The 21,222-nt window shown below is 46.8% G+C and overlaps 1 protein-coding gene across 3 annotated transcripts in view; it reads left to right on the top strand.

Moving 5' to 3' along the window:
* The window catches only part of LOC111080920 (neurogenic protein mastermind), a 65,206-nt gene that overhangs the window by 41,428 nt on the left and 2,556 nt on the right, over window positions 1–21,222 (top strand). For 2 of the 3 annotated variants that reach the window (XM_041593127.1, XM_041593128.1), the window contains exons 3-4: window positions 3,714–5,855; window positions 20,856–21,147. In XM_041593127.1, the coding sequence (XP_041449061.1) occupies window positions 3,714–5,855; window positions 20,856–21,147 (2,434 nt within the window). Of the gene's footprint in view, window positions 1–2,935; window positions 3,400–3,713; window positions 5,856–20,855; window positions 21,148–21,222 lie in introns of those variants that run through there. The other variant, XM_022376775.2, reaches the window with a different exon arrangement.

The raw sequence follows: 21,222 nt of genomic DNA, 5'->3' as shown, positions 1-21,222 counted from the left end.
TAAAGCAAACAGAAAAAAAAACCACATATATTAAAGAAAGAGCGAGACAGGGATACAAAACAGAGACTGAGAGATAGAGAAACGAGTCATAAGCTGTAAAATGTTTGGCTTTCTTTTTGACTACCAAATAGAACATGAAAATGTCATACAAGAAATTGTTGGGAATTTTACTTGGAAAAGGTAGAAGAAGAAGAACAGGTGTAAAGAATTGATCAATAATCGATATACGCTATATTTAATCGATGAAGCTGCATTCATAACCGAATAATTTCCACATGTCTTGATTTCCATCGCTCTGAGCATATTCAACTTTTCACACCATTATAACTCCTACTATTACCCCCCCCGCCCACATTCTATCCCGCCTCGTTTTCGGTTAGACATACCCTAGACAAGAGACGAGACCCACGAACAAAGTTATCAGACCTGCCCCTAGCCTTCCTCCCCAACGAATCACTAAAAAAGGCACTGAAAAAGAGAAGAGCTCGACGCAGGAGACGGGGACATCGATAAATGTAAATGTGCAGTGTGAAGGAGGTGGAGAGAATTGGAGGTTGGGGGGTTGGGGTTTGGGGCTGTAAAGGGTACAGCTACAGCTATGTTATAGTTATAGGTGAAAGAGATGGCAATAGATTGTTGGGTGGGGGGGGCCAAAGCATTTTTATTACCGCAGTGGAGTCGTAAAAAACTAAATTACTTTTAAGTTTGTAAATTGTGTGAGCTGCTTGAACGAACATTCTCTCCGAGATGTTACGTCTCACTCACTCTGTGATTCTCTCTTCCACTGTGCACAGCTATCTCTTTCACATTTTGCCACTGTTTACTCGCCCACCCAGCGCCCTTACCCTTTACCGCTGTGGTCAACGCAGGTTTGCATTCTTTGTGTCACGTTTCCATCGCTACATAGATGCCAGAACAGAGATACTCACTCGTACAGCAGCCAGCCAGTCAGCTAGCCAGCCGCCAGCCCAGCAAGCAAGAAAAAGATGGGGCTAGATATTTCGAGAGAGAGAGAGACAGAGTGAGAGTGAATGATAGATGGGCAGTGGTGAAGAGGCAGGGAAACAAATTTATGAAACGTCATTTATTCATAATGAGCTTTGGCGAATGGGAAAACTGTTGGCGCGTGTATCGAAGGAAGGGTATGCGAGAGTCTAGTGGGGAGAGGGTTGACTACTGGACACAGAATCTTGTGTGTGTGTGTGTGTGTGCAACGCATTTTGAGTGTTGTAAAGCGTCATAAACTCATTAGAGTTGAATGCTGTGTGTGTGTGTGTGCATTAATGTGAATGCATAATGAATGGGATTCGAATTTGTTATTCATATGGGAGAAGATATATTTTGGGTTATTCATTTCACTCAGCGAGTGTACTCATGAGGGCAACGATTTTGCATTAATTTTTTGCTCTATTTAGGTAATCATTTATGTACATCTGTGAGTGCATTCATGAACAGACCTGAGTTACACAATTCCGGACTTCTTAACACTGTCATAGTGCAGTGTTGCCCCACTTCCTTCCCCGCACACCCCGCCCAGAGACGCGACGAGTGGATGATTTTGTTATTCGATGCATTTCGAAACTTTCCTTGAACTTACATCAGAGTTCTCAGCTTCAGTTGCGGCTGCTGCAACTTCTTTTTCTCTTTTTCTTGTGAGTTCTCCACACTGCGGACGCCCGCCCATACTGCCCAATCGCCTACACACACACACACACGCACACCTTGCGACCTCCCTCACTCACATGTTGATGTTGCTGCGGGGCAGGGAGCAGCGCCTATTCGCGGTTATTTTGTATACATTTTGCATTAATTAAAAGCAGAATAAACAGAAAAAGTCGCGCGCGCGCCTTTTGATGGTCTGGTCGGTCAGTCGGTTGGGGGTAAAGAAAATAAAACTGAAAAGAAAACACATTCTGATTTAAATGTGATTGTTTTTTAGCGTTGCTTGCCACCCCGCCCCCGCCTCCTCCTGCTTCTTTCTTCTCTTATCTTGTTCCGCTCGGAGCATATGAAATGGAAGGCTAAGGCAGTGCCCCGCTCTCTGGGTGAAATCTCTCCATTGCATTCTTCGTACTACACGCAAAAGGCAAAGAGTATTGTGCCTTACCTTCTGCTCGATGTGCCCTGGATCTATCTGCAGACAGAACAGCAGGCAGAACGCAGGCCAGGCAACAAGCGAGCGGCGCACAAGTAAAACAGAAAACAGAACAGAAGCAACAACAAATGTGTCGGCGCCTGCTTCAGCGGGAACCATGCACAAATACAGTTGCCTGTGCTCTTGTTCTTGTTCTTGTTCTCTTTCTTTTTTGTTTTTGCTCGCAGAGAGCTGCGCTGCGGCGACCGAGCCGGCCCCCCTCTGCCACGCCACTGATTAGAAGTGTCTTTGGCTTTTATGTTATTGCTGCTGCTGCTGCTGCTGCTCTAGCCCCTCTCTCGCACCAGCTCGGCCGCTCTTATGCTTATACCCTGTACTCGGGTGTTATGGAATTTGATTTGCCTATATTTTAAGATATTTCCAATAGTAGCTGGCGATATTTATGTTACCGTAACCAAACCAAAAGCAACTACCATTTCGAAGTAGTGGGTATCACCTAGTCGGAATGGTGGACTTAAGTGGATTTAGCTATTGGCGCGGGCTCTGCACTTGCGATTTTCAACAAAATGTCGCTGCTGCTGTCGCTGTCGCTTTTGTTGTAGACTTTCAATAATTTGTGCACGTCTCTGGAAGTGAATTTCTTTTGATTACTTTTGCCAAGTCAGCGCTGCTGTTGTTGTTGCTATTGTTGTCGAGCTTTTGTCCAGAGTGTTAATCGAATTGTGGCTCTCGAAAAAAACCTACATACATACATATGTGTGTGTGTACATGCAAAACGAGTGTATCTGAATAATTTCTTTATTGTGTGTGTGTGTGTGTGTGTGTGCTGCAGCTGAGAAAATCAAATTACAATCGAAAGAACAAAAGACAAGAATCTGTAAACTGTAAAGAAAACCAAAAACAAAAACCAAAAACGAATAAAACAACAACAAAAAATTCAAAAGCCCAATGCGCCCACGAAGCAAACGCAACAAAATGCAAAACAGTCGACATTGCTATCCAACACTGTCGACGCCCTTGCCCAACACCACCAGCACTGTACGACATTGTATGTACTGTCGTCAGGCTAAAGCCTAAAATCTCTCCACGAACCACTCGGATCGAATCTTTAAGAACGCGCCACTCAAAACTCAAAACTCAAACTCCAATCTTAGCTGCTATACATCGGCGTATATACATAAATCTATAACGAAGCGTGTCCAAATATCGCCACTGACTGTGAATGTCTAACTTACTCAATACTAAACTGAACTTTGCCTAAACCCAACGAAAAAACCATAAACGAACTATCTATGAATATTTGGGTAAGCGTTGTGCAACTAACTGAATATAAATAATATAAAGCCAGCCAATTTCGGAAATATATTTAAATTTATATAGCCAAAGTTTTATTTTTAAGGGAGTCCGTCCGTCGTATATCTATATCTATCCGCTTACTTTATTAACAGAAGTTTTCACAGCAATAGCATGTGAATAAACCTTTAAAATATATTTCGGAAAATCGAAAAGCATTTCTATTAATTTTATTATTTATTTATTTATTTATTAACAATTATCAACGAGCCTAACTCATCCATTTTCTATGTCTCTCTCGTCCCTTTTTAATTACCGTTTTTAGCAACAAAAATTCCTTAAACGACCAGCGGAGGATGTTGACAATGGCGCCGAGAACTTTGAGCCGCCGCATAAGTTGCCCAACAACAACAACAACAATAGCAACAGCAACAACAACAACGGCTCGAATGCCAACAACAATGGGAACAACAACGGCAACAGTGGCAGCAACAACACCGGCAACAGCGGCAACAGCAACAACAACGGCTCTGAGAATCTAACCAAATTCTCAGTGGAAATCGTCCAACAGCTGGAGTTCACGACCTCTGCGGCCAATTCGCAGCCGCAGCAGATTAGCACGAATGTCACAGTGAAGGCCCTGACCAACACCTCAGTGAAGAGCGAACCAGGTGTGGGCGGCGGCGGTGGTGGTGGTGGCGGTGGTGGTGGAAACGGAGGAGGTGGCAACAACGGAAGCGATCAGCAGCAGCAGCAGCAACATCATCCGCAGCAACAGCAACACCAACAACACCAACAGCAGCAGCAGCACCAACAACACCAACAACACCAGCACCAACAAGGCAGCGGACTGGGTGGCCTCGGCAATAATGGGCGTGGCGGGGGTCCTGGCGGAATGGCCCAGGGACCCGGCGGTGGCGGACTCGGTGGCCTTGGAGTCGGCGTCGGAATGGGCATGGGACCCAACATGATGTCCGCACAACAGAAGTCGGCCCTCGGCAATCTGGCCAATCTGGTGGAGTGCAAGCGGGAGCCCGACCACGACTTCCCCGACCTAGGCTCGTTGGACAAGGACGGGGGCAATGGCCAGTTTCCCGGCTTTCCCGATCTCCTGGGCGATGACAACTCGGAGAACAACGACACCTTCAAGGATCTCATCAACAATTTGCAGGACTTCAATCCCAGCTTCCTCGACGGCTTCGACGAGAAGCCGCTACTGGACATCAAGACGGAGGACGGCATCAAGGTGGAGCCCCCGAATGCCCAGGACCTCATCAACAGCCTGAATGTGAAGTCTGAGGGCGGTCTGGGGCATGGCTTTGGGGGCTTTGGCGTCGGAATGGGCATGGATAATCAGGCCATGAAGATGCGCGGCGCCGGTGTTGGTGTTGGTGGCGGCGGCTTCCCCAATGGCCCCAACGGTGGCGTGGTTGGTGCAGGAGGCGGAGGCGGCGGAGGACAAGCTTCTGGTGGCGGAAATCTCATGTCGGAGCATCCGCTGGCCGCCCAGACACTCAAGCAGATGGCCGAGCAGCATCAGCACAAGAGTGCCATGGGCGGCATGGGTGGCTTTCCCCGTCCCCCGCATGGCATGCAGCCGCAGCAGCAGCAACAGGCCCAGCAACAGCAGCAGCAGGCCCAACAGCAGCAGCAGCAGCATGGCCAGATGATGGGGGGCCCTGGTCAGGGTCAGCCCGGCCGCTACAACGACTATGGGGGTGGATTTCCCAACGACTTTGGCCTGGGTCCCAATGCCCCACAACAACAGCAGCAGCAGCAGCCTCAGCAGCAGCATCTGCCGCCGCAGTTCCACCAGAAGGGTCCTGGGCCAGGCGCCGGTCCCGGTCCGGGCATGAATGTCCAGCAGAACTACCTGGACATCAAGCAGGAGCTCTTCTATTCCTCTCAAAACGATTTCGATCTCAAGCGCCTGCAGCAGCAGCAGGCCATGCAGCAGCAACAGCAGCAGCAGCAGCAACAACATCACCAGCAACAGCAGCAGCAGCACCCCAACCCGAATGGCCCCAAAATGGGGGGTGTGCCCAACTTCAGCAAGCAGCAGCAGCAGCAACAGGTGCCACAACAACAGCAGCAATTGCAGCAGCAGCAGCAGTACTCGCCTTTCAGCAATCAAAATGCAAATGCTGCAGCCGCCGCCGCTGCCGCCGCCAACTTCCTCAACTGTCCGCCTCGTGGCGGTCCCAATGGCAACCAGCAGCAGCAGCAGCAGCCCGGAAATCTGCCCCAGCAGCAACAGCAGAATCAGCAGCAGCAGCAGGGTGGCGGCCCACAGGGTGGTCCCCAGCAGCAGCAGCAGCGTGGCGGCAATGGACAGCAGCAGAACAATCCCAATGCCGGGCCCGGTGGCAATGCGGCGCAGCAGCAGGCGACCACAACAACGCTGCAGATGAAGCAGACGCAGCAGCTGCACATCAGCCAGCAGGGTGGAGGAGCGCACGGCATTCAGGTGAGTCGAGATCCACGACATCAATCAAGTTTTCCTAGTACTACGCGTAGGCGTAATAAGGGGTATCCCCACGGTTAATTGGCACTCTGACGGACTTTGCCCCAAGGCCCAGATGGCAGCCGATTCCATCCCATGCCATCCCGTAATATAACGCCACTTAATACCATTGACACGTATGTAAATTTCCATGAATATTTGAATTATCAGCGTAACGAAGTCAACGGCTTTTCCACAAAGTTCCGAAACGAGGCAGCGACACACGACACACGCACCGAGAGAGTGAGAGAGAGAGAGAGAAATGCTTGTTCGGGGTTGGTTGCTCTCAGAGCTTTGAGTGAATCGAATACTCACTCAACTCTCCCTCCCTCTCTCAATCTCTCTTTTAATTTGGAGTTTTTCACTCAGTTTTCACTGTGGCTGCGGATCATAAATCATGTTGGGCAAACAAGCCACGCAAACGAACCTTTTGACTTCCTCCCTACCACCCTCCCACTCACTCGCTCACTATCTCTCTCTCTCGCTCTCTGTCTATTTGTTTGCTCTCTTTCTGGCTGTGCTCTCACACTGCCATTGGACATTTAACCCTCCTTAGCCCCTTGCTCCAAGCACAACTTTATCTCTGTCCATTAATTTCACCACACACATCTGTTCAGAAAATTGCCCGGCAGCTCTCGGCATTCGGCTTCAGTTCGTCCTTTCCACAACGAGTGGCGTATGGTGTCGGCCGTCTCGTCAGTGTGAAATGCTCTCGCTCGTTCACCCTCAATATCCGTTGAGTGCACCATTTTCATTACGTGAGCCATGGGCAGAGCTGTAAGAGATGAAGCGACCAAAAAAGGCGATGAATGAAAATGAATCGCTGTGGCTGCTTCTGCTTTTGCTGGCCATATCCCTGTTGGCGCTGTTGGCTGGCTAAGTTCAGTTGTGTCCTCTTTCTGTACTGTACTGCACAGATCCTCTGTGTGGGCAACTCCAAGAGAGAGCAGGAGGAAAACCATTTCATTGATGAGCTGTCTGACCATTTTTTCTACTTGTGAAAGAATTTCATTAACTAATATGCAGAAAGTATATTGCAGTATATTAAATTGTGCATAGTTTATTATTACATAGCAAAAGTACAATAGGAATCATAAATGTAATTCATTTACATACATATGTACATAAATATACCGAATTGTATAATCATGCATTCATTCAGTCGCTCCCCTGTGGGCCAGTCCCTGTTAAGCGGCTGTCATGTGGAGGAGCAGCAGCAGCAGCAGCCTAAAGGGGTGCTCACCTCTCACAAAAGCAATATTCCCTAGCCACATGCACTCACACACACACCACACACATACACACTGAGGCACAACCTAACCCATATTCATTATCCGCACCAAATTATTTTCCTGCTACAACAACAGCAACAACTACATTTCATTTACAAAATGAAAGTGCAAAACTTTTTAAGTTAAGTTCCATGTCGCTGAGTAGTTTTCATCAGAGAAGCAGCCAAAAAATACGAAAAGGGAAAAGAAGAGAGAGAGAATGGAGAGAGAGAGAGGAAGGCGAACGCTGTTTGGTTTGTTGGCGAAAAAGGACACGGCTCTGGCAGAAGGGTTCGGTTTTCGTTTTTCGGCCACGGCAACGGTCCAAGCAAGCCCATTCCGAGCACAATTCAGCTCAAGTTTTGCCATGAATTTTGTTCATGCATTAACCCTCAGCAGTACCCCAGCCCCTGCCACCCTGCCACCCTGCCACAGTTTATCCCCACCACCGTCTAACCTCTGTGCATATAAAAATAGTTGAAGCAAGTTGAGAGTGGCCAAAAGAAGAAGTAGATGGAGGGACGAGAGACGAGACGAGACCCGCTAGGGAGACAGGAGAAACTTGTTGACGATTGAGATTGAAATTTGTTCGGGGTGTGGGCGGCGGGCGGGTTTATTATAAGCTTTTTTTTTTTTTCTACTGCCCACTGGATATGGTGGAGCAGCAGCTCCCTCTCAAGCCCGAGGACATTAGCATCTAGTTTCAGTTGAACCTTTGAGGAGTTTTGGTTCCTTTGAGGCTGTTTGGCTTCCCAGCTGCTGGGGGGCCATAATCAAAGGGGAATAAATCCTTTGGCACATCTTCAGCTGCTTATCAGGTCCAAGACACAAGCCAACACAACACGTATACACACTCAAGTCTAACGATATATTTGCATAGGACTCATTAAAAATGTACCCAAAAAGCGGCAGGGACTACGACGAATACAGTAGCGAGAGGGTTGCAAAAAGCCAAAAACAGCATCGGATTCAACGAGTTGTGCTCCTTTTCTTCCCCCCTTTGCCCACTAATAATAATAATAATAATAATAATGGAGAAGGTGGAGAAGAATGGCATGGCATGGAATGGGGTGGAAGTGATTACCACTTAAGTGCATGAAATGAACAGGCAAAGTGTAAAATGTACACGAAAATATATGACAAAAAGAATGGGAGAATGAGACGAATGGGAGATTTCGAAGTAGAGAAGACTGGAGGAGATGGAAGAAAAGAATTTGCAATCAAAATAAACGGAGGATCTGCAAGGAGGAGCACACAATATCCAGAGATACATAGAGATACTCTCGTACCATTGAAATGGTAACCAGAAATACACATATGTACCTTCCATTGTCAGAGGAATGCTTCAGAGCATTCTGAATACTTTTTCTAGCGGCAGTTGCCTTATGAAACGCAGTCAAAGTGAACCCAACAGCAGCCAGGATAGGACAGGACAGGACAGGACAGGACAGGACGAAAGTTCAATGAATTCAAAAATGTTGGCCATTTTGCATGTCCCTGCATTAACTCGTTAAAATGCCAGCAACAATCCGCAATCAACAAAAACAACAACAGCAACAGCAGCCACGAGAACTGTAGTTCTAGCAGCCAACAACCAACAAATTTGTATAAAATATTGTGCTATAAAAATGGGTGAGGGGTGGGTAGAAATGGGGTGGATGGAGATGGAGAGATCCCTGACCAAAAGCGTCATCAAAATGCCAGAGCGCACAAAAGTATGCAGCGGAAATGTGCAAAACGTGAAAATGTGCGGAAATTATACTTGCCAGAATGGCTGCCTGGGTGGGGCAGGGTACCAGGAAGGAGTACCAAACAGAGAGAGAGATAGAGAGAGAGTAATATCAGATTTTATGACCTGCCCTGGGCGACTTAATGAAGTAGCGCGAACACGAGTAACACATGCGGCCAACCCTCACTCCGACCCCACATATCCCATCGCCAAATGGCAGTTCCAAGCCAACAGCAACAGCGAAACTCCACTTCCAGTTCGAAATCGAAATCATGTTGTATCAAAAAACAATAAATAATTTATAACCTCGAAACGCAAACAAAAGAGAAAGAGAGAGAGAGAGAGATAGATCTAGGCAGCGGCAGCGGCACCGGCAGCAGACAATGCGCACGCGTCAAGGCAATAAAAACATCCTGGAAAGTCACTTTTGATGGACGTTGGGAGGGGGGTGGGCAACAAAGATGCTCTGTAAAGTCTTCACATAACTTCACATCGTTTTTTTTTGTTCTTTCTCTTTCGATTATTTCCATGCCCATTGGCTATGGCTACAACTCTGTGCGAGTATTACGGGATTAACCTCTATAAATTTAGTCCCCTTCCCCATTTCGCTTAGAGAGCGGCGAACCTATTTATGAGCACGAACTTTTATGGCCAACTAACAGGAGAACACTGAGAGAAAACAAGGAGAAATGCTCATGGAGGGAATTGTGTGCTGCCAGTGGGGTGTTTGGTGGGGTTTTTCTCAAGTACTTTCTCCTCTTTATCCTTTATCCTTTTTCATGAATTCATAATTCAACGAATTGTTGCCATGTATTCCCTGTTTGGATACACATCCCCTTCGCTCTTCGCCCCATCAAACGATTTGAACTCATCGCTTGCCTACCCCCCACTTTGTCTCTCTTTTTATCTCTCTCTCTCTGTTTGTCTTTGTTTCTGATTCAGTTTCTGATTCAGTTTCTGGTTTCATTTTTATTTTTAGGCCCCTGCCATTACCTAACGCATTTGATGCTCTCAAAGGTCACATTATTTACCTTTTATATTCCCATTCGTGTCAGTTACCGGTGGCGGGGTAGGCGGATAGGTATGGGAAGAGGGGGGGCGGTACGTTAAAGCCGCTGATTCTGTTTGGCGCATCGAAATGTTTGCTCAAAAATGTTTCCCTCTCTGGTTCGCTCTCTCTCCTCTCGCTGTGTTTTTTTTTGTTTTTGTTGGATATTTCGTAATATTTTCATTTGATATTCTTTCGTTGTTTTTCGCTGCGTTTCCCATCCATTTGCAGGTGTTCGCAAAGGAGCTGAAGGAATGGGCTGAGGTTTGGGGGCAAACAGTTGATGATGAACTTTGACCGCGTTATTTTGGGGTTACGTTTAGTGGCTCTCTACTTAGTTTTTTGTTTCTTTTTCTCTATTCATTGATTACATCCCGCTTTGGGCTTTAGAAGTTTTTGATCATTCAAAAGTTCATTTTGATTTCCTTTTGCCTCTCTCTTTTGTTTGTTTTGTGAATTTTTCCAACAACAAACCTTTGGGCCGTATTTTGATCCTCTCTGGGTAAGCTCTAGCTGTTAAAGCTTGTGAGCTTTTTGCTTAAGCTTTCCATGTATTAGTCTGTATTCGAGTTTCCTGTTTGATTGCGGGGATTATCTGGCCAGCTTATGGCAGCCATGTCCTTCAGGCTTATTCACACTTTGCCAGCATTTTACTCTCGTATTTCCGTTTCCTGTGCTGCGTCTCGCTGTGTCTGCGTCTTCCTGTCTTTAGCTACCTTGCCTGCTGCCGCCTGGCCACTTTTCCGCAGTGATTGCTCTCCTTTTGGTATGCCTCAACCATTCTCCTCAACTGCTACGTCGATTTTTGCTTTTTCCTGGCATAACATTTAATATTTGCGCGTGTGCTTCCAACCCAATCCCCTTCCAATCCCCCACTACCACATGTACATATGGGTGTGTGCGTGTGTGTTTCCCATCTTCATCCTGATTATTATGCCGGTGTAAGCTGCTACATATAACACGAAGACGAGTCGCGGCAAGTGTGCTGCAGGGTGAGCAGTGTGGCAAGTACTTTTAATACTTTCACCTTCTCCGGGCATCGCATCAGCAGAATGTGGCGTATTGGCTGGGGGTACACACACACACACACACACACAGATATATGTCTATATAAATATTTCAGTTTTTAATCTATTTTAATGGAAATTATTCGCAAAGAGTAAAGTTGTCCCTCCACTTCTCTCGTACCTTACCACTGAATGTGCTATGTTTTCTGCATTTTATCTTCTATAATTTGGTGTTCGTTCTGTTGCCGCTTTCCACTCTCCCGCTTGCTCTCTCTCTCTTTCTCTTTTAGTTTAATTTTTCTAATCGCGACTTAGCCAGAGAGCGCCAAAGAAAGAAAACAAATCCTTGCGGACGCGAAAAAGTATGCTATACTTTTCGCAGCACTCTTTTTCCTTCTGCTTCTTCTTCTCATTCTCCGTAAGAGATAGAAGGAGAGAGAGAGAAAGAGGAGGGGGGTGGGTGGTGGCGGTGTGCTCTGCAAACATCTCACGTCCCATATTTATAGGCTGCCATGGCATAAAAAGCGATTCCAACTGGAGGCCATGGCCCTTGCCAAAAAGATTTACAAAATGTTTTGCCCGCCGCCAACCGCCAACCGCCACCCATCCCCCGCTATCCATTCGTCCCCTGTTGGGGCATCTGGAGATAGTCTGGATAGTCCTTGCCTAGCCAGTTGTAGCCAAAGTTTTCTTATCACCGACTGCAGTCCGGTGTACGTACGTAGGATTGGCCGAGACTCATATCAAAAGCGAGTGAAAATCCAAGTATTTGCACAATTTGTTTAAATTTCATGGCCCCACCTCCCCCACCCCCACCTTCCCCTTTCCACCCTTCGCTCAGACATATATTCATGCAATATGTAAAAGCCCCAACTGAAAAATCTCTCCATCAAAGGCAGACAAGAGTGCCGGTCATAGGACTCTTGCAAAACGAGCTTTGGTCAAGTGTAAATTGTTGCCAAAGAGAGTGAGAGAGAGAGAGAGATGGCGACGGAGATGGGCTAACGGCACTAACAGCATTTCAAATTCCATTAAATTGTGTTGCTCTGGTCACACACAAAATAATTTCAAGTGGCATTTTGCTGGGTTTCCCCACGCGCGTTGACAACAAAACTCATTTCATTAACTGCCCCCCAAACAGGACGCACAATCTGTTGCCCCCTACACGCACACAGGCCCACAGACACACACAGACACTAGAGAACTATGTGTGTATGTGTGTAGTGCATACACATGTGTAGTCATAAATATGTCTGCTATTCCAAACAAGTCCCTCATTCTCGCTCCCTCATAACGACACCTTGGGCATCCCCATACCGTGCCACATTGCCGTGCTCCCTGCCAACACCACAAACGTTTTGCCCGGCCACTTTATCAAATTAATTACTTTTCCAGCAGCAGTAGCCAGCACCAGTACAGGGGGGCAGTAAGCTCAAGAGAGAGAGAGAGAGAGAAGGACCAGTTGCAGGGCGAGAGGTCAACAGCACAACAACAGCCAAGTGGTCGGAAAAGTTGTTGTACATTTGCCACATTTTTATGGCCTTAACATGAAATCAGACTGCGGAAAACGGAAAACGCTGAAGAGATTAGCCAAGAGGAAGGGGGGGAATGGGATCAGTCGGGAATTGTGGAATCGTTGAGCTGGGAAATCTGCGTTTAGTATGATTGACACTGACTTTCCTTCAGATGTGATTGTGATGATCTTTCGGCCGGAATTGCATTCTGCCGATGTTAATTCTCGTAGTTGAACAAGAAATAAAATCTCTCGATATTAGATTTCATAGTTTAATCCCTCTCTACTCTTCCACATGGATACACAGCTATTGACGTCAACAAATTCGTTTGAAATAGAACATGCTAAAAAAAAGTTTACTCCTTCTCCGTGTTCTCGCAAGAAAAATCAATAAAAACGAGAATTCAGTCCACTGTCCCTCCTACCCTACCCCATTGAGCGGCTACTGTCACGCTAAATAATAAAGTAATTTTTGTGTGTTATTTGTTGCCCCATAGTTCACCCCCTTTGGTGCACACTCGTATGACAACAAAAGAGGGAAGCTCAGCAAGCGATTTGCAACGAATTTACATACCATAGTTCCCCCCCTTAGAGCTTCACTCGAGAACGTTTAAGGCTTCAGTTTTTTTCCACAGTTTTATCCGCATCTAAATTAAGTTAACATCTCCTGCCTTACGCTGCAATCGACTAACCTTCAGAGTAGCTTTAGGCAAATGCTTTCAAAATTTGTCTACTTCTAGCTCTTCTTCTGGACCATTGGAAGTTAGTTTGTTTTATTATACATATGTAGTAGTATTGCCTGCTCCATTTGCTGTTCTTTTTTGCAATTTCTTCACTTAATTCACTCTCTCAATATCTTTCACTGGGCCTCAAACCAATTCCTAGTCACATCTGGTGTATGCGTATGCGTTATATATTTTATTCCCTTCTCTCGTCTCGCTCTGCTCATCTGATCTTTGGTGTGGTGGGAGCGTAGGGTGGGGTTGCGGTGCGTGTCTAATGCCCGTCACTTGAAAGCTCGTCGAGCCAAAGTAATTGAAAATGTAAATGGTTGACTGAGGTGGGGGATGAGTATGAGTACGAAAAAAGTATAGTTTTCGGGTGGCAGCATGTGATGGGAGGGCTGAGTGGCAGATGGAAAGAGATACCCACCAATAGAGTGCAGAGGGTGGCTCTTGAGAACTTTTGTACCCAATTCCCGTTCAGTGGTTGGGACCCCTTTTGTGGCTGTATTTGCTGCTGCATTTATTATTAATAATTGTTGAATACTCTAATGGAAGTTTATTGCGGTTTTAATCGCATTTATTCACATAATTAGCTTGAGCGATTTCCCCCTGCCTCTTTTTGTGGATTCCCTTGCTCCATTTGCAATTGGCATTTGCTGCTTTCTTTGGCTTTTGCCCCCCCTCCGTTTCTGTCTCTGTACTGGCAAAATGAATGCGAAAATACGAATGCGAATCGAATTTCCAAGAGGAAAATCCCAAAGCTAAATTTTCAGCCAGGTAATTTTTCGATCCTGTGGGAGAGGGAACGGAACGATGCCGGCGGATACTTCGATAATTTTGCCAAATTTGCAGCATTGCTGTCTGTCTGTCGGCTTTGCCTCCTCCAATTTTGTTTGCTTTCATTCCGTTTTGTTTCTCTATTTACCAAACTGTCTGATTGTGTGTGCGTACTGTGCGTGTGCCTGTGTGAGTGTGTATCTGTATGATGAGTAAATAAAATTAACGAATGTCGATCCTTGTGCCTACAAAAGATTGGGAAAATGCAGCAGCAAATATGCCTACAATTTCGGAGAGAAAAACTGATTTTCCAATTTGTCAATTCGCTTACACGAATCCCTAAAATGTTTCACTGAGGCAATTTTCGCTTTACCTAAAGCTTGCAATAAGCTCAAGTCTAGCTTTGACATATTCGAAGACCTCCCGCTTCTAGGGAAAACTTTTATTTGTGACCAACTTGAACCCTGGTGCACCCCGATAAAACAATCAGTCACAAATTTAACGAATTTCCCCAATTAAAATGACTTTTCTTGCTGCTTTTTATGTATTATTCATTCACTGTTGTCTTTTCTTTTGCCTCCCACCCCCCGTCATACCTTTCTCGATCATCTGTCTCTGTTTTACGGCACAATGTCGTCACGTTCTGCTTTGTCGCCAAGTCGCGCGCGCTGAGTCAGTGGCGCGAGTCGCGCGCGTTTCTTTGGCGGTTTTATCTGCTTGGCACAGCATAGATGCACAGCCCACAGCACAAAGAGAGAGAGAGAGAGAGAGAGACGGAGAGAGTGTGTGGAAGTGATGTGGAAGAATTCTTCTTATTGCTATTTCGATGTAGAACCCCGACATTGTCATCGCTCTTTTGTTTCGTTTGGTTTGGTTTTGTTGTAGTTGCCATGCAGCTGTTTTATCTATCAGATGCCAGCCCTGTGACTCATCCCCGCGACTGTGCTGCTTGCTGCTGCTTTCCGCTTTCTTATCGGCCAGCCCAGCAATGGCGATAAGCATTTATATATATACTCACATCCGCACTCTACTCTGATCTCATCTCATCTGATTTGATCTGATCTGATGGGTTAGTGCTCTGGGTGCTCGTTAGTGGAGAAAAAGTATGATCGGTCGCAATTATGATTGGGATTGGATCAGATCGCTTAATGATGCCAATTAGCTGCAGTATCCACGGCAAATTACTGTGTAAATCAAATATTGAAACGGGCACGCCACGCAAAAATATTTCTACTAAATCGATGCCGATGCCGATGCCGATGCCGTTTTCTCCACTCTCCAAATGACTTGCGAATGAGTTTCTTGCTTCGAGACTTTGTGGCATTTGGGGCCATTAAAGCCAACTACATTTACAACTAAAACTACAACTACAACTACAAACAGCAGCAACTGCAAACAGATTAAAAATGCAATTGCAAATTAAATTTAATTTAAAAATCCATCAAGACAAATGTGCAACGAATGGGAATAACGAACTGCGAAATGCCTTTTGATTTTTTATGCTCTCTGCCTTCCGCCTTGTGCTCGTTAATTGATTCAAGCAAAATGCCACGACATGAATCCAAGCTATGAAATCACTGTTCAGATTTCCAGGGTTCTATATCTGTCGATGTTACACATTGCACATGCCCTGGGAGATGCCCACGATGACCCTCTGCCCTCTGGCTCAGGCTCAGGCGAGAAAATTCTGGGTATAAGAATTCAATTAATGCGATTTTTGGGAACTCATCTGACAAGATATACTATGCATGCTGGGAATCTGTATTGTGGCATGGTTGGGTATTTCGGTGCTTCGAATTTGATTGCACTTTCAACACAGAGAGAAGGAAGGGTGGAAGGGCTGGCCAGGTTTACTTTCTGACAGGCGATCAATTAAAATATTTTCATAAATTTCACACACAGGTGTGCCTGAGTTGCAAGTGCCTCCACGTGCATTTACGTATGTATGTGTATGTGGACACCCAGAACGAGCAAACAAACAAACCGAATCGAATCGATCCAACGCCCCCAAACCCCCCCAATAATTTAAGCGAGCTCCATGCTGCACTACGACCCAACCAGACCGAATGACATATGCATATAGTGCAGTTCATTTTGGGGCACAAATAGGCGAGGGGAAGTCGGAGTGGCAGTGGCAGTGGGAGTGGGAGGGTGGCTCGTCCTTCTACTCTTCTGTATGTATTGGGAATGGGACGAGGTGGGGTATGGGAAGCGGCTCTTAGGGCCATTTATGCCAAAATTTAATTTATAATTATTGCAAGTTTAATTTATGATCATTGACATGCTGCAGCAGCAGCCCCAACACACACACACACAAACACACGCACGGACATGGACACCGATGTTGCAGGAACCGCATTCAAGCAGGGGGGGTGGGATGGTGGGTGGGTGGTTGGGTAGTGGGAGTTGAGTCCGTCAGCTATTGTGTTCATCCATGCCTTCCCCTTTCTCTCATTCCCCCGATAGTTGGGGTCGCTGGTTGCAGATTGTCTGGCATTGTGTGCAAACTGCAACTGTTTCAAAAGTTTTCACACACCCACACACCCACACATGCATATGCATGTGCATATTCCACTCTCTCCTCCCCCCTTACCTTATATCTCCTTCGCTGTGGGAACGGGACCTGCCATCCCTTGGGACCTGGCATATAGTGGAGCCCACCGCTTGCCGCGTTGAAAGTTAGCTGATATGCCGGCATCAACAACGATGCTGATGTGGATGGTGATGATGATGATGATGATGGGACTCTGGATGAGAATGGCAATGGATATACTCGTATGTCTTCCTTGGTCTTCCTTGTTGTTGTTGTTCTGTGAAAGTTATAACCGCTCCGCTCGCATCCTGGCAACCTGTCGAGGATTGCAGATTGCCCTGGAAGGCATGGCCAGGCCAGGAATGCGATTGGATTGAGTTTGCTGAGGAGCAGTAGTCAGTCAGTGCAGGGAATCTGACACCCAATGTGAGCATAATTAAAGGAAATGCCACAACAGTGGATTTGGGGGTCTACTTCGATTGCTTGAATGTGTAAAATCTTGTTAGAAATCCTTTCGATTTCTGTCTTTGGTTACTTTATGGTGTGTTTCGGGCTCTTTTTTGGGGACTAGGCGGGTACTCAGATGCATATTCCGTATGACATTTCTACGATTTTTATTTCCGCATAGAATCTATAAATATATTAAAACTATTAACATTCATTAATGTCAGCTTAAGGATCTGTTTTTTTGCTTGCTTGTCTCTGACAATTAAAAATCAAATTCGCTTCGCTTTAACGCTTTGCCAAACGAGATTTTCTTCAGCTCCTTTTCTCTCTCTCTCTCTTTCTCCTTGTCATAATTTTGTTAAAGAACACAGAACGAAGAGAAGTTCAGTGTAGAGAGGAGAGGCATGGCGAGCAGAGGCAGCAGCTAGTTTATGTCGCACAAATATCACATGACAGACACCCAACAGGGTGCCCCACTTCCACCTCTACCGCCCACCCACCCTGTACGCCTGTCGTACATTCTCTTGGCTTCATTTTGGATTTTTTGGCTTCACTGCCAAAAAAAAAGGAAGAGAAGGGATGGGAAAGGAAAGGAAATGGCAGGCGGAGAAATATGGAAAATGGGAGCGAAAAGCGAAACTAAAGCAAAGCGCAGACTAAGTCATGTTTTGGGTTGTTGTTAGTGGGCGGTCAGTAGGCGTGGCCGCCGCCTCTCTTTGCTAATTTCATTGACTCTTCAATTTTTGGTCCGTTGCCAGACACGGCACAAAGTGTGGATTGGATATGTGGGCTGTTGGCTGTTGGCTCTGGGATGTTGCTGCCTGGCTGCCTGCCTGCCCGCCTCCTGTTCTACTTACTTTAAGTAACTTCAATTATAGCTACTACACACTACTATTTTAGCATGGAAAAGTGACTTCTTCTTCTTCTTCTGTACGGGTCTAGACTGCAGGAACGGAGTGGGGTTTTTGTCTGTAAAATAATTAATCAAAATGCCTTTTTGTTGAGATTTTTCGCACCTGTTTTCTGTGAATGGACGGGCGGGGGTGTGATTTTCGATTAGCCTAAGTGCAGTTTTTGGGCTTGCGTCAAGTTCCAAGGGCTACCGGGGCATGTTGTATGTACAGTTGTGCCTGGTCAGCTAAGTGTTAGTACCAGATACAGTGTCGCTCTGTCGCTCTGTTGCTCCGCTTCACCCCACCTAAAAACGCGAACCCTTAAAAGGGGACCGAACTTCTTTTGGAGTTTTATTTCATTCCGTTTGGTTCCGTTTTTTTTGTTGCGCTTGGGCTTACATATGTCACACACACACACAAGGCACACACAGACACAACACACACACACGTGCAGAATAGTCACATATATCATTGTCAAGTCTATATGCAAGGCATACCCAAACCACCCGCCCAACCACCCAACCGCCCAAACATCTACACAGTCTACAACCCCCTACCCATGACTTGCCCCAACCCGTATCCAGTAGGATATCATTCCCTTGAGAGCGCGTGGGGCGTGCGGCAATCTTTTTGGCTTGTCAAATGCGCATTTCCTGCTTAGAAGAAGAATCCTTGCTGCTGCTGCTGCTACTGCTGCTGCTCTCTCCCTTATATGTATTGTGTGTGTGTGTGTGTGTGTGTGTGTGTTGTCTCCAGCGCAATCAATATGGCGGCGCTGGGGTAATAGCTGCAGGATTTACGCGCTCGTGCGGCGTCTCCGGCTAGCCCCCAGAAGCCTCCGCACCCCACTACAGCTCTAAAGCTCTACAGCTCCCTGCTCCTGCTCCTGGTGTGGCTACATGGCCGCCAAGCCGTCGTCGTCGTTACCTTTAAACTTTTTTTTTTTATTGATATTTTATGTATGGTGTGTGTGGGCGGTGTGTGTGCTGTGTGTGGGCGTACTTTGTGTGTTTGCTTGCTCCTTTATGAAAGCTGCAGTAATGATTTGTTTTATGAACTTGTTCCTTTCGATCTGCCCTGCTTCCCAAACGCCAATCGATGTTCAACCCAAAGCTCATCGACTCCATTTGCGCGTGGGAATTGTGCGAAGAAGGAGAGGCGCCGAAAGCACACAATGCCCCCAAAATGTATGCTATGGCCATGGCAGGTTCCGCCACATCTTTCGCTCAACCCAGAGACATTACAACACACTCGCAGGGTAACATTTGCGTATACATAGTGAAGCGCTTGCCACCCCCACCTCACCCCCATGGCGCTCTCTTTCACACCTCAGCCTCGAAGGCGAAAAGGCGGCTGAAATTATTTATGGGTCGCAGAATAAAATGCAAGGGCAAGAGCAGTCCAATGCCAAAGCCAAAGCCAAGGCACTAAACTTCAATTAGCCCCCGACGCGAGTCCATGACTTTTAATCAGTGTACTTTACGCCACTCATTCTATGCCGGGCTGGTCGGCTCTCTCGTTTACACGCGAGCGAACGCCGAATGAAAGTGCGTGGAGCTGCAGAAAGCACACACACGCACACAATAAATTAAAACAATAGGCAGGGCACAGCCAGGCAACAGCAACAGCAGCAAAAGAAACATGAACGAAATTTGTGCTTTGGGGAGCGAAGCTCTTGATACCCTTGCACTGCCCCCATTCCACGGCAGCTACCGTACACCCGTACATGTGTGCTAAGACAAGTTACCAGCTACACAATCAATCCTGTGCTTTTTAAATTCAGTTCGATGGAACATTAGAAAAATATCGCTGCAAAGTGGAATACATTTAGTGCGTTTTTGACTTTTTTATATTTTTGTGAACACATAAAACCAGACAGAATAGATATTTGCATGGCTATGTCCAAGCGACTGTTGATGCTGATCAAGATTGGGTGGTAAATGCTTAGTTCTCTGTACAAAATAAGACCACCCACCAGCTGCAGCAGCAACAGCAGCAGCAGAAAGCAAAAACTAGAACAAATACAGTGAAAGCCATCGAAACCGCAAAGAAAGAGTAATGGAAACTATGAAGCCTACAGATTACTTTGAATCCAGGGTGTTCGCTGGTTCCGGAATGGTCACTGGCCCAAGCGTCGCTGCGGCGTCAAGATTTATTTTTGTTGCCTCTGCTGATGCGTCTGGTTTGCAAGCAAGGGAGAGAGAGAGCAGGCGACAGGCAGCGAGGACGAACCCGAGGCGAGGACGGCAGCGAGGACAGCGTCGTGGAGAGGGTTGGCATTGAAATGCCAGCAGAGCGGCGGAGGTCGATCGCCGCTGCTCCCTGGCTCTTTCCTACGCTTATTTTGCATTTCGGCTGCGCTGTTGTCGGGCCCATTACAATAACAAATGAATGGCAAATTTTGTTGCTCGCCCATGCGAGTGTGCGAGCGAAACAGAAGTGCAGAAGTAAGCAGCAGCAGCCGCAGTTGGAAAGAGAGACAAACAGAACAGACACACACGAAAGTTGACTATGAAAAAGTGCCGAAAGATTTATGCTTTGCTCTCATCGTGGTCCCTTCTCCCACTCTGCACTCTGCCTCTGCGTGTGTGTGTCAGTCAATGAGGATTCAAAATCCACCGTGGCTATAATAAGCTTGAAAGCCTCTCTCCTTCTCTCCTTCTCTCTTTCTCTGTGTCTGCGAGTGTGTGTGTGTGTGACACATGGAGCTGACAGCAAATGAGACAGCTTCAAATGGAGTAGGTGCTGGGGTGGCCGCTGCGGAACTGTCTCTGGCTGCGGCTTTGGATTGGTGGCGGGGGGGATGTGCATGTGGATGCCAAGCAATGTGTCAGGTCTTGGCTTCCAAAATGTGTCGCCCGGATGGCAATGGATGGCAAATTAGCAGAGTGCCAGGAATGGGCAATGGGTCGGGGGTTGAACAAGGACCCACTGGCAGTGGATGCGACAGACTCGCCTCAAAATTCCATATGAATAATCATACTAATCGGCAAACCCATCCGTTCTTGCCCTTCCCAACAGGTGTCGGCTGGTCAGCATCTGCATCTGAGTGGTGACATGAAGAGCAATGTCTCCGTGGCCGCCCAACAGGGCGTCTTCTTCAGCCAGCAGCAGGCCCAGCAGCAGCAGCAGCAACAGCAGCAACAGCAGCAGCAGCCTGGCAACGGTGGACCCAATCCCCAGCAGCAGCAGCAACCGCATAGCGGCAATGCTGGGGCTGGAGTGGGCGTCGGAGTGGGCGTGGGCAATGGCGGACCCAATCCCGGACAGCAGCAGCAGCAGCAACCAAATCAAAATATGAGTAACGCAAACGGTAAGTGCCCATCCCTCCTTCCTCTCTCTCCACATGCAACTAATCTCAATCGCTAATCTCTGCTTCCCCTTGCAG

Source organism: Drosophila obscura, unplaced genomic scaffold (genome assembly GCF_018151105.1).
Source record: "Drosophila obscura isolate BZ-5 IFL unplaced genomic scaffold, ASM1815110v1 contig_186, whole genome shotgun sequence".
In the NCBI taxonomy this organism is placed as follows: Eukaryota; Metazoa; Arthropoda; class Insecta; order Diptera; family Drosophilidae; genus Drosophila; species Drosophila obscura.
This window is presented reverse-complemented; position numbering and strand designations above follow the sequence as displayed.